This window comes from Glycine soja, chromosome 1 (assembly GCF_004193775.1).
Source record: "Glycine soja cultivar W05 chromosome 1, ASM419377v2, whole genome shotgun sequence".
Taxonomy (NCBI): domain Eukaryota; kingdom Viridiplantae; phylum Streptophyta; class Magnoliopsida; order Fabales; family Fabaceae; genus Glycine; species Glycine soja.
Window position 1 is genome coordinate 22,967,693 of NC_041002.1, and position 19,221 is coordinate 22,986,913.

The window sequence follows — 19,221 nt, forward strand, 5'->3', positions numbered from 1 at the left end:
CACGTAAGTTGAGGGTATTGGGTGGGCTCTCAACCTAGTGATGGAGGTTTTTGTGATGACTAACGGGAATGGGGCTATAGAATAAACGAGTGGACAAATCCCTTTAGATGTATGGTCTTGCAAACCTACAAAGGTAAGCCAATACACACACTTGTCTATATTTGATAAAATCACATTTCTTCCATAGGGTCAGCCCAAGAAACTCCCTGAATGGTCAAAGTGAACACTGTGTTAGGGGATGAAGCTCATAGGGGACCTCTCATATTGTGTTGAAACTCCATGGAGTAGAGTCAATGTTGATGTCTGAGTTTAGGGTGACCTAGTTAGTTGTTGGTGTATGCTAGTAGTGGTCAGGTTGAATGTCAGTGTTTATCAGTTGTGTTGATTGAGTATGGCAAGAATTTGTGACAATTGATGTCAACTGTGATTTTATGTGACTCGTGATGATGAATGGTGATGGAACTATGTTGTTGTTAATAGTTTAAGGAATGTGTTTTAAGGTTATGTTATATATATATTGATTAAGATGGATGATCCGATATGATGCATATTGATGTTTATTGTTGAACAATAGAATATGTCTATTATACAAATTGGGCTTTGAGGTAAGTGTATGAATTAGGTTTTATTATAACTGGTTCGAAAAGTATTTGCAAAATATATAAAATTTAGTATTCTCCTTTTTCAATAAATTATTTTGGATTATTTGTATTTTTATGTTTTTTCTAGTGAGCTTACCCTTGCATGTTGCATGTGTGATTCATGCCTGTGATGATCCCGAACTTTGTTTACAGGGGAGCAAATGGTATTCAAGTAGGTCTTCTTCTTGGAGATGGATCGTTCCTTATGAAGCATCATGGACATATGCATTTGGAAGTGAAGACTACATTTTCTTTTGTGTTGTTTTATAGTCATTCATATATGTATAGTGGGACCAACTTAGGATTTTATGTATTACCTTGCAAAGAGTTATAAACATATGTTTGTTTATGAATGGTCTATCTTTAGGGTTTGTCCTCTAACTGCTAGTTTTAGATCTATGAAAAATTTGTTAGCATTTTCACAAATGCACCAATTCAATTGCTTTACAGATAAATAAGAAATAAATCTTGCATATTGTTAGATATGTATTGAAGGCGGGTCGTTAAATTTTGATAGTATCATTTGTTATGAGTGATTTTTGTTCAGATTGGACAATTCAATGATATAACTAGACGATTTGTCCTTGCCCATGATTTTGATGATTACAAAGGTATAAATTGTCGATAAACTAATGAGCTATTTTTAAGTGAACAAGACCTACTACATATGAGCACATTTTGTATTATTTCATACTTTACAACTCTTATAAGTACGCGTCAAATTATTAAGTGGAAATTGTTTTATTAAAAGTAATATCAAGTGTCCAATGTGTTGTTATAAAACTATTCTTTGCTCTTCTGTGAAAACCAGTGCCTATACACTATGTTTTTTTTATTCGCGTCCAATGGACCTAATCACTTACACTATCTTTTCTATATAACGGATAAGTGATGTCCTTGATAGTTCTAAGTTTAGTGTTGGCGACAAAAAAGGAAGTGCAGAAACCTAACCTCTTGAAATTTTATTTTGTCTCTCTTATGTTTAAATTGTTAACATTTGAATTTAAGGTAATGTTAGAAAGAAAGGAATGAACCCTCTTGGGTTGATTTTGCAAGAAGAGACAAATGCAACTATATATGCCTTGTTCGCAATTGTCTCCAACCAAAGTGTGTCATGTTACTCTATGCCTAGATGTGAGACAATGGTCATATCAAGAAAGCGAGAACAGATCCCTCAACGAATAATTCACTAAAGTCTATATATAAAGACTCAATTTCTAAAGTGAAACAGGAAGTGAAGCAACAAAGTGAAAATGATATTTTCTATAGTCATTGGATGATACATTATGTACTTAAAATAGTTTCATCCTTAGCTTAGCAAAGTTATCTTTTGCATTCGAGCTTATTATTTTATCCAAACATTGAGTCTGTGAATCATTGTATTCAAACAAACAATCTATTTGTGAAAGTCAGGAGTGACTTAGTGATTAAACAATACTTGAGTGTTCTTAGATTCAGAGGAAGTCTAAGATGTGAGCCAACAGTGACCTTGAGAATACTTGTGTAGCCAAGAGTGATATATTAGAAAACTTGTTTTTAATCATTATTGATTGGTGGAACTCTTTACATTTTGTAAAGGAGAGCAAGATGTAGCTCAGTTTGAGTGAACTGGTACAAACTAAATGTTTCTATTTATTTCTTAAGCTTTAACTAGTAGTTTTACAAGTTTACTTTGACACATTAAGTCACACAAGTGTTATTTGTAAAACCTTTGTGAAAACTATTTTATCATACATTGGATGACAATTTTTTTTTTCACTAAAACTATTTTTAACTCATTGGACGTCACAATCAATCTCTGTATTCTTGCATATTAACTTGTGAAAATCACTCCTTTGTGAAAAAGTTTATATCTTCGGTTAATGTTTGACACCGGACGATCCATCACTAGACAACCCAAACGTGTCTTACGATTTTGATAAAAAAACAAAGATATAAATTTGTGTTAAGCACTTTGCTGCATGTAAGTTAATAGGTTTGATGACTAGAAGCAACACTAAGCAAGACTTATCCATTAATGGATACCTTGTCTACTGGAAGCAGGAAGTACTCGTCCAGTCTATCCAAACAATGAGTGGAATAAGCACTTTTTTTGAATTATTAATTTATTCTAGTTTATATGATTTTGTTAAAAAGGGACATATCTATGAATCTATCTTTTATTTCCTTTTATATGTTTAATGGTCATATTGAGTTATGAATGACAAATATGAAAAGTCTTGATCCTATCAGACAGAAACATGTAGTATCCACTTATTTCAAGAAACAAGATCAATTTGTACTATGGTCAAAACATTCAATTATGAAGATATTCTCCACAATTATGAGTGTCTCTCTACCTATAAATATGACATCAAAGATTGAAGAACATTGATGAACGTACATAGAAAGATGAGTCGTGAATCAAGAAACGGGAGAAAGGAAAACATTTGTTGAGAAACACATTGCGCTTAAGAGAGTTCATCCTTTGTAGTATACAAAATACCTATGAAAGATTTGAACCTTATTGTAAACCCACTATTTGAGTGTTGTAAAGAATCTCTGATTTTGTATCAAACTTCTGTTTATGAAAGACAGGAAATAATTAATGACAAAACAATACTTGGGGTGCTATTAGATTTAAGGGGAGTCTAAAGTTTGTATTGGGAGTGACCATGAGAATTCTTGTAAGCCAGAAGTGGCACGAAAGAATAGTTGTTGTAATCAAGAATGATTAGTGAAACCTTTTTGAAATTCTGATACAGAGGTCAGATGTCGTACCAGATGTCACGACATCACGCTTCAGAACGTGGAGATTATATTTGACTGTATGAACAGATTAAGCAAGTAAATAACACAAGAGAATTGTTAACCCAGTTCGGTGCAACCTCACCTACATCTGGGGGCTACCAAGCCAGGGAGGAAATTCACTAAAATAGTGTTAGTTCGAAGATCTAACAGCCACTGTTTACAACCTTCTCACCTAACCACTACCCGTGCAATCTCTACCTAAGAGCCACTCTTAGATATGAGAAACCCCTCTCACTCCCTCTCAAACACTCTCCCGTGTTTACAATCAAATCAAATACACACCAGAGATTGCTCTCTGAACAATAGAGATCAACTCCACACACTATAGAGATCAACTCTACACACTCTAGAGATCAACTCTACACACTCAGGTCCAACACTTGATGTTAGAGTAACATCAAGGTGGCTCACAAAAGACTCAAGTCCCAAAACTCACAAAATAACTCTTCAATCCCGGACTTAGTACCGAACTCGTGCAGCCTCCATGTTTATATAGCAGTGTGCGTTTCTGGACTGCAACTTCTTGTGCTGGATGAGATCTATCATTCTTCCTGAAAATCTGCGCTTAAAGATCTAAAAGATACAGTTTGATCTTTTAGTTTTTATCTTTAATCTTTAATCCCTGAACGAACTCTTCTACTTTGAAATTCGAACTTTAATTATCTTTTAATTCGTTCCTAAAGATAGATCGTCTAATCTGTTGCTAACTGCACAATAATCTGTTAAAGAGATAACAGATTTATGTGTCCAGTATTTTCGGGCCGGATGTCAGGACATCGTGTCCGACATCGTGAATCCTGCAGCTTCATTTGACTTTTATCTTGACTTGTGCATTGTGCAGCACCTCCAGTGTTTTCGGGCAGGATGTCCAGGACATTGTATCCGACATCGTGGATCCTGCAGCTTCAATTCTTCATTTGACATTTTATCTTGCCTTGTGCATTGTGCAGCCCGATCTTATTCCTTGACATAACGTTGGACATCATGTGCAGCAACTCCAGCTTTCCTTCATTGTCTAAGTGCTTATGTTTTAACAAAATCTTAGCCAATCTTTTAAACACTCAGTAGAGCTAAGCACTAACACTTTTACTGGTTGATAAATGAAAACAGGACGTAACTCAGGTTGAATGAACCAATATAAAATGAAGTATTGTTACTGTTATTCATTATTTTATTAAAGTATTTCATTGTCCATTATTGATATACTCTGTCCATAAGGTATTGAAAGATAAATTTTACATCTCATTGAACGACGGTTTTTATAAATTTGTTTATTCTAATATCTTTCGTTTCGAAAATGTTTTATATTTTGATTAAGACATTATTCAACTCTCCTTCTAATTTGATTTGTTGTACATTAGTTAACACTATTCAATATCTTTTTAGTGTGATATTTGATATTTCAATTTTAAGGTTTTTTTTGTCACAAGCAAATTTAAGCTTTTAACAATACTATTCAAATGTTATTTTATTTTTATGACACTAAAATATATTTTTTTGTGTTTATTAAAAACACTCTTAAAGTTTTTTATGACTTTTGATCTAATCATTTATTGAATAAAACAGTAAATAAATTTTCTTTAATTTATTTTTGTGAAACTACAAAAACATTAATTTTTTATACAAAATAAAAATTATACTAGGATACACAAAAAATAAAACATTAAAACTGTATACAGATTTTTCAAAGAATTTAGGGAAATACTTACATTTTTTCCAAAGTCATTACAAATTTTGCATAAAAAATTGCAAAAAAATAATACAAATTTATAAAAAAAAAATTTCTTGAGAACCCCATAAGAATAAGGATAAATTATTATTAATACTTAAGAAATCAAAATAAAACTATTCAAAAACATAAACATCAAAATGAGACTTCAAAAATTTAATATATCAAAATGAAAAAAAAAATACTAGAATATAAAAGACTAAAAATAACATTTAACCGTTTTTAATGCTACATATATAATAATTGGTCAATATTAATATTTAATGTTATAATTTTTTTATTGACAATTTCAAGTCCTCAAAATTAACCTTAATGGAAGTAAAAAAACCTTTAATAAAAAATAATAATTACTTAAAGGTAAACAAAATAAATTAAGAGACGTATTAATGGTAGATTAAAGCGCAAAGTAATTTAATAAAAAATATTAACTTTATATATCAACATTAGGAGTAACGAAAATATCAATTACATCTAAAAAAATAAAGACAATATCAATTCTATAATTCAATTTATTAATTATGATTTTGTAAAGTAATAAGAAAGATATATTAATGACAGAGTAATCAGTATTAATGGCAGAATAAATCATTGAGTAATAATTTAATAAAAAAAAGAATCAAATTATCAAATTGAGATATAATATGTATTTTATATATATATATATATATATATATATATATATATATATATATATATTATGATATATTATTTTAAACCTTTAAAAGGAACAATTATTAAATAATCGTACGATTAATTGATTTCACACTAATTGCATCCAATTATTATTGAAAAAAAATTTAAAACAACGTAAAGAATATCATATGTTGGTATTTGATAAAACTAGATTTACTATAATAAATTATTTTAAGTATAGCTGAATTTTATAATAAAATATATTAATTTTTTCAAATAAATTAAATAATAAATATATATTTTTAAGTTTTTTAAACCAAAATATATAAAAATAATAAAAATATCATTATATAATTTTTAAAGAATATACTTTGCTTTTTTAAAATATCAAACAAACTTCACCTTTTATCATAGAGATAGTGTCTTAAGAATCTCTATTCCTTGTGTCCAATTATGTCTAAGTTTTTATTTATAACTAAATATATAAGTCAAAGATATCACTAACTTTTATACAATGCTTATCTATATAATTAAGTCAACTATTTGTCATGGAAACTAAAACGTACGAATTGTAAAAAAAGTGAAGTAAATAGTTATAGTTTGTTAAAGTAAATATTGATTAAAAAAATTTAAAAACAGGAAGTACATAATTTGATGAAAATAGTCTGACTACGTGTGATTTGAACAAAAAAAACATTCATAACGAATAACAGCATTTTTGTATAAAGAATTCAATTAATACTAATATATTCAGGACCATTTACGGATGCGTGTTACATTTCATATATTATTTTGAAACTGTTACATTCCATATTAATCTTTTTTTACATCCTTTTATTCCATATTAATCTATCAGTAATGTTGAATTATTCAGTAATCACACAATCAAATAATTAATCTGTCAATTTATTCTTACTGAATTCGATATAAATTATCCATATTAATTTGTCAATCAGTATACAATTAATATGTCAATTTTTATGTATAGTATCAATATCAATATAGTGTGACCCGTTATTATATTTGACAATTAAACTAATTTAAGTAATAAAAGATTACTCCCTTATATATATATATATATATATATATATATATATATATATATATATATATATATATATATATATATATATATATATATATATTATTGGTGGTCATAAATCCACAAGTGTTCTGTGTGAACGCTTGCCAAGGAATGCACAGATCCTCCAAACCTCAAGCTCAGACTATAAATACTCAACTTTGTGACACCATATTATGCACTAGAATACGAATCGATAAGGGGTTTTGGTTTTGGAAAAGATGGACCAGAAAGAAAATGATGGTATAAGGAAAAAGGGAGGGCTCATCACAATGCCCTTCATCTTTGGTAAGCTTCAGAATATCTAGAAACTTTATTGCATCCATTAGAATGTAAAGCCTTGCTTGTGGAAAAATAGAAAAGAATATATAGAAACTTTATTAAATCCATTAGAATGCAAAACCTTGCTCGTGGAAAAATAGAAATGCTTAAATGACCCAGGATCATGCACTGAGGCAATAACATGAAAATAGTGCAGAGGATGTTATGTAAATTATTTGGTGCCTATTCGGAGATATATCTTGCGATTCATGTGTCGTTGTTGCAGTTTTCTGAGCCTAATTGGAATACTGTCACTGCATGGTTTTTTTTTTTTTTTTTTTTATTGTCACGTGGGAAGCTTATGTATACGAGGCTATTTTTCAATTGTTAAGATTGTTGTGTTATCATGGACTTTTTTGTGTACTGATATGGCTGGGCAAGTCACCAGTGGTCTTTGCTTCATTCACTCTAGATCTTTTTTTTTTTTAAATAAAGTTCACGTTTTTATTCAATATATTTTTAGTTTTTCAAAAAGAATGCAAAACCTTGCTAACTAGTTCCTCCAAACACAACACTCTAAATATATGTTTTTTTTAATATATGGTTTTGGATCTGACGTATAAGCTTTTCATTATATAATTTGTTTTTGGTGCAGCTAATGAGGTTTGTGAGAAGCTGGCTGTGGTCGGTTTCAACACAAACATGAATAGCTACTTGACAACACAGCTTCATATGCCATTAACGAAAGCAGCTAACACCCTCACTAACTTTGGTGGAACTGCAAGCTTGACACCATTGCTTGGTGCTTTCATTGCTGATTCTTATGCTGGAAAGTTCTGGACTGTTACTGTTGCTTCCATTTTATACCAGATAGTAAAGATCCTCTCCCGACTCTTTTTCTTATGATTGACAAGTATTACTTATATATCAAATTTTAACTTCTTGGTGTTCCAATCATGTATTTTGTATTCTTACCATTCGAGAAAAGTAGAATGTTATCTGCAGTGATATGGATATTATTATTAGGGTAATGGAGCTAGAGGATCAAGGGAACCCTTTCCCTAACCCTAATTTTATTGAAAATTGTATCGGAATATTTTGTTTTTTATTGGTTAGTTATTATGATTATTTTTATTAGTTTTTATTAGTGAGAGAAATTTAAATTTAGTATCTCTTTTTTACTTCTACAATACTCAACTACCAACTCAATCGGTTAGTTTTGTTAGTTTTTGTCACTAGAGCAGATAATTAGATATGAGCATCCATGCTGCTTAGTCTAAAGATAAAATAAAAAATATGAAAGTCTTATTTATGAATGATTATTTTTTTTATAAAATAAATCAGAGTAGATTCTTTGATTTTTTTTTGTCAAACATGTCATGTCATATAAATTGTCTTCCCCACTTGAATGAATGTTTACAAAAGTAACTTTTTTCCCTATTTTGTCACTTTTTTTTTGTAACTAATCAGGGGATGATTAGTTTGACCCTATCAGCAGTGCTTCCACAGTTTAGGCCACCTCCCTGCAAAGGTGAAGAGGTGTGCCGGCAAGCAAGTGCAGGACAGCTGGCAGTGCTCTACATCTCACTCCTTCTTGGGGCACTCGGGTCGGGTGGGATCCGACCCTGCATAGTTGCCTTCGGGGCAGACCAGTTCCATGAGTCGGATCCCAAGCAGAATACAAAGACTTGGTCTTACTTCAACTGGTACTACTTTGTCATGGGAGTAGCAATGCTTGTGGCTGTGACTGTTTTGGTGTACATTCAGGACAACATTGGATGGGGAATAGGCCTTGGAATCCCCACCATTGCAATGTTCTTCTCAATTGCTGCATTCATTGTCGGGTACCCACTTTACCGCAACTTGAACCCGGATGGGAGCCCGTATACTCGGTTGGTGCAAGTGATTGTGGCTGCATTTCACAAGAGAAATGTTCCGTATTTGTCAAACCCTAGTTTGCTCTACCAAAATGATGAACTAGATGCCTCTATTTCTTTGGAAGGGAAGCTTCTTCATACTGAACAGATGAAGTAAGTGTCTGAAATCTTCTTTAGCTTGAATAGATTTTAATCTTTGAAAATATGAGATTTTAATATATTTTTTAATTTCTATATTCAATAAAAATAATTTTTTAATTTTGTCATGATTAACTAAAAATACATAATTCTTATAATATTTAAAAATTAAATTTAAAATATTTAAATAAGGACTCTTTTTTTTATAAAAAAAAATACATTTTTAAAAACCAAACACATGTTTTTTTCTCTCTCAGTTATATATTTTGATTAGCAGATTCTTTTATCAGCTGATAAGCATATTTTATTGTGTATTAATAACCAGATGAAATAAATAAGGCTTAAACTTTTGGTTTCCTATTGTTATTAAAGTTAAATTTACTTTTCCCATTTTTTTTTTTGAATTTGATCTTTTCACACTGTTTTAATTTTACTATTTCGGTCTATATTTATTAATTTGATATTTAGTATTTAACATAAATGAATATGTGATACTCTGTTGTATTTTTTTTTTCAAATAGTGACAACAGTTATGTATAATTCTCAAAATCCTTACCACTAGGATGATTCTATTAGTTCCTCTGCTGCATTAATCATATCAGTATTTTTGTAAATATATCAAACATCTAAATTATTAGATAAATAAAAATTACACAATTAAAAGAATAAATGATTAAATTCGCACAAAAAAATGAAGAACCGAATTTAAGTTTTGATGACAGCATGTGTATTAAAAATGTAATTAAACTAATAATTCACATTATCAGGTGTACAGTTTTCATATAATGCAGGTTATGGTTACGTGCTTACGTGGTAGCTCTGGGGTTCATTACTTATAGTGGATGTCATACTTTGGTGGTTTATTTTGGTCTGTCATGTGGTGGCCTAAATTGCTAGTTTGTGATTTGTTTGTAAGATGCTTAGGCCAATTCTAAGACCTGAGGGGGCCCTTCCCTTTCTTATGTACCTCCAGGTTTCTTATCTTTTAATTCTATTGGCTTATAAAAAATAACTCTTTAAAGTTCCTGAATTTTGTGTGCCGTTTATAATATAAATTGTTAGTGTAATTTATCTCTCTGTCTCTTAGTGTCATCAAAGTCAACAACAACATGATGTAAAGTTTGGGTTTTCTTTTAAACTTTTCTTTTTACATCTTATTTTTGGTAGAGAAAATTTTAGGTCAACATATTTTTAGTTTCTCATTTTATTGTTTTTATTTTACTATGATATCCTAAGCTTAAAAAAATTTCCCTTAGTCCCTGAAGATGTCTTTTTTAAATCAAGTTAGTCATCCCATAACTAGGTGAGATGTAACAAAATGTGAGAAATATTATAACAAATAGGTATTTATCACATCAACCAAAACTAATTCCATTGGTGTAAAAATTGAAAGAAGGAAAAAAGGGATCAAAGTATATATTTTTTAAAATTTAGGGAATTAAATATATATATAAAAATTAAAATGAAGGATCAAAAGTATATTTTCGTCTAAATTTTATCATTTTCATTTAAATAATTGTGATAAAAATATTAATTTCTACAAAAATGACCTTTGAATGACAGGAGAAAATTGTAAATGGAGTAAAGTTGAATTGGATTTTTATTTTTTTAACTAAATTACTTTTTTGTCTTCAAAATTGATACAGATTTTTGGATAAGGCTGCAATTGTGACAGAAGAAGATGACAACAAAATATCTAACTTGTGGAGATTAAACACTGTTCATAGAGTGGAGGAATTGAAGACCATAATAAGGATGGGCCCAATAGGGGCCTCAGGCATTTTTCTCATCACAGCTGTTGCCCAACAACACACATTCTTTCTCCAACAAGCCAAGACCATGGATAGACACCTAACCAAAACCTTTCAAATCCCAGCAGGATCCATGTTTGTCTTCAACATCCTCACCATGCTCATAACCACTGCCTTCTACGACCGAGTCTTCATCAAAGTGGCTCGTAGGTTCACTGGGTTGGACCGTGGCATAAGCTTACTCCAAAGAATGGGTATTGGGTTTGTGATCTCAACCTTGGCCACATTGGTTGCTGGGTTTGTTGAAATGATGAGAAAGAAGGCAGCTTCGGCCCATGGGCTTCTTGACCATCCACATGCCATAATCCCAATATCAGTGTTTTGGCTTTTGCCACAATATAGCCTTAATGGAATGGCCGAGGCCTTTATGTCAATTGGGCACTTGGAGTTTTTTTATGACCAGGCTCCTGAGAGTATGAGGAGCACTGCCATGGCACTATTTTGGGCTTCAATTTCTGCTGGGAATTATGTGAGTACCCTTTTGGTTACTTTGGTCCACAAGTTTAGTGCTAGGCCTAACGGGTCAAATTGGCTCCCTGACAACAACCTCAACAAGGGGAAGTTGGAGTACTTTTATTGGCTCATCACAATACTGCAAATTTTCAATCTTATTTACTACTTGATTTGTGCCAAATTGTATACTTACAAGCCAATTGAATTCCAAGACAAAGGGGATAGTAGCTCAAAAGGGAATCAAATTGAGCTCTCTAGCACAGTTTAAGTGTGACGCTGTAGGGATTGGGACCATGCTTAGAGACCATGAGAACCATGTGCTATATATTATTATCCTTAAACAATAAGGAAAGCATGAAAAAAAATGCCTCCGTTATTGAGATTGGGGTTGTGGCATGTGGGTACGTGGTCAAATTGTTATTACTACTAAACAATAAATAATACTAATTATTATTATTATTACCATGCTTAGAGACTAGGAAAAAGTGACTACATTAGCTTGTATGTTTTAATATGTCTTTACTATAAATAATGATTGTTACCATAGAAATAAGAGAAGTAAATAGGCAACAATCAAGGAATATGTCGAAGCCTCAAAACAGAAGTAGTTTTTTATCTTGATCACCAACACCAATGGGATGAATCCCTAAACTCGCAAAGATCATTAGAGTTATAAGAAGTTCTATTCTCAAGTTTTTAATGTGGAAGTGCCAGAACTGAATGTTTCTTAAACATGTCATAGAATCTTTTGTACTTAAACTATTTATGACATAATTGGTTGTTATTGATTCTCTTGTAAGTCAATATCTTTTTTAAATCTCTATAGTCTAAGTAAATTTCCTCCTTCGCATAACTTTAATATGTAAAAATTAAATAAAAAAGAAATCCATTTTAGCATTGCAGCTGCAGCTTGTTTTACTTTATAAAACCACTTTTGTAGGCAGTTGTTGGTTTCTACAGACCAATTAGCCTTCTTAATTAATTACAAGAAAAAAGGCGAACCAAAAAAATACCAACCAATATTTTAGAATCCACAACAAATCATGAAATATCATGATTAACTTTTTGGTGTGAATTCCTCTCTGAATACTAAGTTTATTATTAAAAAAAGAATATACACTATCAAAACAATTTCCTCCAAAATAGTCTGCCTAAAGTTTTAGGGTCCTTTTTATAGTTTTTAAATGTATTAAAACATTCATAAAATTTCAAATCAAATTAAAAGAAATGAAAGAAATTTTCCATGGTCCATTTGCTTTACTTAAAGACCAAAAAAGTAATTTAACTCTCACATAATTGATATTTCAAACTCCCTTGCATCTAATGCACAAAATATTCACAAAGAGATTTGTTAGTGGAACCAAAAATATATCCACATAAACTTGCACAAGTAAAATGTTATGAGATGAATTTTCAATGAAAAGTGTTTTTTATCAACTTTTCCTCTCTCAACTTTTTTTCAAGAGGCAAGTTGCTTAGTCTCTCAAACCATTGTCTTTTTGTTTGTTTAAGTCCATAAAGAGCTTTCTTAAGCATGTATACATAATTTGGATTTTTATGATCCTCAAAACTAGGAGGTTGGGAAACATAAATTTTCTCTTCAATGTATGCATTTAGGAAAACACTTTTGATATTCGTTTGATATAATTTGAAATCCATAACACAAGCATATGTTGGATCAAGTGGCCTCAGAATAATTAAGAAGGGGGGTTGAATTAATTATTAATGTGTCTTGACTAATTAAAATTTATCCTTCTTAATATTACTAGATTCAATTAGGCTTTACTACTAAGTTATGAAAGTAAAGAACAGAAACAATAACTTAGACAAACGTAAAGTGGAAATAAAAAGTGCACAGTGAAAAAGTAAAGAGTGTAGGGAAGAAGAAAGCAAATACAAGATTTATACTGGTTCGGCCACAACCCGTGCCTACGTCCAGTCCCCAAGCAACCCACGGTTCTTGAGATTTCCAATAATCTTGTAAAATCCTTTACAAGCAAAGATCCACAAGGGATGTACCCTCCCCTATTCTCTTTGAACAACCAAGTAGATGTACCCTCTACTTGAAGCGAACCACAAAGGATGTACCCTCCTTGTGTTCACTATAACAACCAATAAGCTACCCGCTTCTTACACAGAATTCTTAGACGGTTAGTTTTTTGAATTCAATGTTTGGGCAAAGAATTCTCAGATGGTTAGTTCTTTGAATTCTTTGTTTGGGGAATCAAAAGAATTCTTAGACGGTTAGTTCTTTGAATTCTTTTGGCAACAGGGAGAAGGAAAGAATCAAAAGAATTCTCAGACGGTTAGTTCTTTTAATTCTTTTGGCAAAAGGGAGAAGGCATGAAGAAGAAGAATAGCACAAGTTTTTGGCCAACGAACTTTTCTTGAATAAAGAAAGTATTGAACAAAAAACTCTTAGATGAATGCTTTGAATGAATGAAAGAAATCTCTCTTTGAAATTCGTGTCATGGTCACATATTTATAGTCATTTGATGACTCAAGTTAAAGTTTGTGACTCTTGGCAATTTCTTTAAAACTAGTCACTTTAAAAGTTGTGACTCTTTAAAAAATCTTCAGAAACTAGTCACTTTAAGAATTGTGACTTTTGGTAATTTAATTTTCAAAATAAGTCACTGGTAATCGATTACCATTGTAGTGTAATCGATTACACATCAACAGATGTGACTCTTCATGTTTAAATTTGAAAATCAACGTTTAGAAACACTGGTAATCGATTACATATATTGTGTAATTGATTACACAAGTTTGAAAATGTTTTTATCACAAGTTGTGACTCTTGAAATTTGAAATCCAACGTTTAAAAACATTGGTAATCGATTACATGTCCATGGTAATCGATTACTACTTTGTAAAACAGTTATAAAACTGTTTGGGCTTCTGGTAATCGATTACTGCCTTCTGGTAATCGATTACCAGAGAGTAAAAATTATGATAAAAGATTTTTCTTGGACAAATTGTGCTATTGAATCTTTTCTTTTGAAAAAATATTTTTATACTTATCTTGATGCTTTTCTTGATGTTCTTGCATATCTTGAGTCTTCTCTTGAATCTTCACTTGAATCTTGATTCTTGATTGAACGATTCTTTGATTCTTGAAACTTGCTTGACTCTTGATTCTTGACTTGAGTCTTTGGCATCATCAAAATAAACTTGGAAAGCATTGCTTCCACAACATAAGCAAGTAGCAATCTTACGATCTCTAGTCTAGCTACCGGTGCATAGGTTTCACCAAAGTCTATATGTACCCTCATGTTAGTTATAGCCCTTGGCCACTAGCCTTGTCCTATTCCCAGTGATCAAACCATGTTCATCCAATTTATTTTTAAACATCCATTTAGTGCCAATGATATTCATGTTTTTAGAATAAGGTACCAATTGCCATACATCGTTTCTTTTAATTTGGTTCACCTCCTCATGCATGAACATTATCCAAAACTTATCTTTGAGTGCCTTCTATATAGACAAGGGTTCTACTTGTGACACAAATGCAATATGCTCACAAAATAAGTTCAAAGAGTGTCTAGTAGTTACTCCTTTTTATATGTCTCCAATGATGTTTCCTACAAAGAAATCCCTTGGTGCTCTCCATTTCTTGGGAAGATAATTGTGTTGTGATGAGGGTCATTCTTGAGGTTTATTGCTCACCACCTCTTCACTCCTTAGATAAGCTTCTCTTGGACTCCCTACATCATCATAAAAAATAGACACCTTTCCCTCCTTTTGGGGATTAGACTCATCAAACACAACATGGAAAAATTCTTCAATCTTTAATGAGTTCTTACTGAAAACTCTATATGCCTTGCTAGTAGATGAGTATCCTAGAAATAAATCTTCATCGGCTTTTGCATCAAACTTGCCAAGTGATTCTTTACCATTGTTTAACACAAAGCTCTTACAACCACTAACCTTGAGATGTGATATATTTGGCTTTCTACCTTTGTAGATCTCATATGGTGTCAATTTCAAAAGTGGTCTTATAATCACTCTATTGAGAACATAGCAAGTTGTACTTACCGCATCTGTCCAAAAATATTTAGGTAGATGGTTTTCATTTAGCATTGTTCTTGCTAATTCCTCAAGAGATCTATTTTTTCTCTCCACAACTTCATTCTGTTAAGGGGTTATTGGAGCTGAAAAATTATGTTTAATACCATTTCTTTACAAAAAGTTTCAAATTTCTCATTTTGAAATTTGCCCCCATGATCACTTCTCAAAGCTTTGATTTTCAAATCTTTTTCATTTTGAATCAATTTGGCTAGTTTACAAAAAGCTTTGAAAGCATTGTTTTTCAAGGATAAAAACAAGGTCCATGTAAATCTAGAATAGTTATTCACAATCACTAAGGTATAATAGTTCTCTCCGATGCTCATAGTTCTAGAAGTACCAAACAAGTCTAAATGCAAGAGTTCAAGCAGTGTAAAGGTTGAAATCATATTTTTAGCTTTAAAAGAAACTCTAGATTGCTTTCCCTTTTTACATGAATCACACAACCCATCCTTCATAAACTTGAGTTTAGGAAGTCCTTCAAATGACTCTTTAAGGATAAGTTTGTTTAAATGATTCATATGAATGTGAGCTACCCTTATATGTCATAGTCAAGAAATATCATTCTCTTTCCATGCTATTTAAGCCTTCTTCTTCTAATTATAACATTTTTCCTTCTTTTCTCCTTCTTGTTGTTTCTTTAGAAAGATTGAGCTTTCAGATTTTATGCGGCTCGATTTGCCATACTCGAAACAAGTAAAATTATAGGAGGTTGAGTCATTCTTCTTAAAGTTCTTCTTCTGTTTAAACTTTCTAACAATTAATGTTGGATTCTCACTCTCAGTACCTTCTGCATTTTCTTTATCACTCTCATCATTAGATATGGTTTAGAGGATTTTAGTACTAAGCCTCTACTCTTCTTCTCCTTAGCCTCCTCTCCAGCCATCCTAGTCATGTCCATTTCATATTCTCTTAATTTTCCGAATGGCTCAGCATGTGTGATGGAGGTAAGATCTTTGGACTCGGAGATTATCAGGACCTTTGGTTGCCATGTTCTTGTTGGACAAGTGGCCTTAATAACTTAAGAGGGGGGGGGGGGGGGAGGGTGAATTAAGTTCTAAAAATTTCTAACTAACAAGTTTTAATCCCCTCTTTAAATGATATATGGTAGATTTATAATGCAGAAGATGAAGAAGCAATCAATTTAATCGATGTTCTTTAAACGTGCAAGATGTTTTTAACAAGTTTTAACCTCCTTTTACTCGATTTATACTGGTTCGGCCACTTCCCCTGCCTACGTCTAGTCCTCAAGCAACCCACTTGAGATATTTACTATCTTTGTAAAACTCTTTTACAACTTCAGAACCACCTAGGGATTCCCCTCCCTTGTGTTCAAGATTCTCACAATTCAAGAGACAAACAATCCCTTGATCACAATAAATATTTTTAGAATGTACAAATGTTTTTCTCTCTTTTAGAGATGATAATACAAGTTGAAGATTTTAGAAGAATACTCAAATGATTTACAAGTGTTTGGCCAATGATTTGTTTATGAGAGAATAAGACAATAAGGTTCTGAAAAACTTTGAAGATTTTTGTAGACAAGTCACATATTTATAGGCCCTTGATGGATTTTCAAAAACTTTTGAAGAGATGTGACTTTTCAGAATATATTTCAAAAATTATCTTACTGGTAATCGATTACAGCCTCTTGGTAATCAATTACACAATTACAAATTGAAGGGTCATGACTTTTCAATTTGAACTTCTGAAGTTTCATTACTAGTAATCAATTACAAGCAAGTGGTAATCGATTATAGTATTTAAATTTCAAATTTCAAACTTCTTTTTGAAAAGTTTCTATAGTAATCTGTCTCTGGCAATCAATTACAATGCCTAGTAATCGATTACCAGTGGAAAAACCCTTATTTTAGCAATGATAAAATATTTTAAAAAAAATTTGTAATCATTTTGAAAATCATGTTTTGAGGCCAAACCTTTTCAACCAATAAGAGATTCTTTTAACAATAATAAACTAAGTCTTATCTTATTTTCTTGATCTTGAATTTTGACTTGAAGTACTCTTGTGTTGCTTACATCTTGGCATTATCAAAACCTTCATACACATACATTCACATTCTCCCCCTTTTTGATGATGACAACCATCTGAAAGAATGTACAGAAAACATTTTTCGTGATACGATCACTCCCCCTTAAAGTTGCAATCATTGCTTAGTAGAATAAATATTTTTAGAAAATATGCCCTGTAACTTACATAGTTCTCTCCCCCTTTTGGCAACATCAAAAATAAGGAAGCACCATAAAATAAACAATCATCCACATTGTCTAGAAAGATCCATACAAGTCTAGAATTGACTAATCATTCACATAACAATCAACCAAGTGCTAAACTTATCAAGTCCAAAACAGAGTTATAAAGGACCAAAGCATTCACATAATAAGCAACCAAGTGCTAAATATAGCAAGTCCAAAATAGAATTAGAAATGACCAAGTTATAAACAAAATGCAAAAAGTTTGAAATAACAAAAAATTTAAAGATAGATAATGCTAGAGAAAATAGTACGGAAAAAGCTCTAAGGATCTACCGGAGGATCAAAGCATTGATGAATGAAGCTCAAGTCATCCTCAAGACGCGTTATACATGAATCCATAACATCAAAATGATCACCTACAAAGGCCCGAAGATCCTGAAGTTTTGTGAGAACATCATGCAGCAATGAAGACGAGGAATCCCTTTGTGGTGGTGGTGAGGGTGTACTTTCATCAGGAACAGTAGGTGAAAGGTCTTGTTTCCATACCCACTGACCATCCATATCTTTCCGATACCCAAAGGATGCAACAGCCGCAGCTCCAATGGCAAAAGAACATTTAACCTTAACAAAGGGTTCCTCATCTAAAGGGACATTAAAATGTTGGAGAAAAAGAGTGACAAGTTGGGGGTATGAAAGAGGTGCATTTGCCCGTAATGCCTTATGCACACGGTACCGGACAAGATGGGCCTAGTCAATTTGACAACCAGTTTGAAGGGCCCACAACAGAATCAAATCCTCCTTAGAAGCCTGAGCAAGATTTGTTGAACGGGGAAGCAAGATACGACACAAAATATAGTGCATGATACGACATTCAAAAGTGAATAAACTAGCAAGCAATCGACCAGTCATATCAGAATATTCAGTGCAAACCATTTTGCGGGCATCATGATTTGAATAAATATGCTTCCAGTCATCAACCAAAGTGTCCTCAAAAGGTACACCTTGACTACTTAATTTTGTTAATGAATAAAATAAAGATTGATCAACCACAATGGGAATTTTATGCACCTCAGAAAAGATAACACCATTTTGAATTTTCAGATTATTATAAAAGACACGGAGTAACTCAAGATAGTATGGCAGTTAAAGAGTCATAAAATCGATTAATTCAAAATTTTGAAAGACTTGATAACAATCGAAAGTCTCTCCTTCAAAGAATTCTAAGTCTAAATATTTGGGATCAAGAATGACTCGACTAGAAAATGAGGAATAGTACCTTTGACATTGATCGTTGAAGGAAAATAGAGTTAAGGAGCATGGGGAAGAAATGGTGGGATTTGGTGGTGCGGTAGAGTCACCGGAAGTGCCGTGGCAACGTTGGCTTGTAGCGGTAGTAGTTGAAGTTGAACCTTTGCGCTTCTTAGATGATTCTACCATTTGGTGCATTTTCTGCAGATTTTGATCGGTGGGGTTTGTAGAAAATTGAAAATGATGAAGTTTTCACTTTGTTTGAAAGGATTTGGTT

General features: G+C 32.0%; 1 protein-coding gene across 1 annotated transcript; it reads left to right on the forward strand.

Moving 5' to 3' along the window:
• Positions 1-7,128: 7,128 nt before the first annotated feature.
• Positions 7,129-11,949, forward strand: LOC114413310 (protein NRT1/ PTR FAMILY 3.1-like). Its single transcript, XM_028377636.1, has 4 exons — positions 7,129-7,162; positions 7,791-8,008; positions 8,606-9,165; positions 10,797-11,949. The coding sequence occupies exons 1-4, from the start codon at positions 7,147-7,149 to the stop codon at positions 11,680-11,682; spliced, it is 1,680 nt and encodes a 559-aa protein (XP_028233437.1). The 5' UTR covers positions 7,129-7,146; the 3' UTR covers positions 11,683-11,949.
• Positions 11,950-19,221: the final 7,272 nt, after the last annotated feature.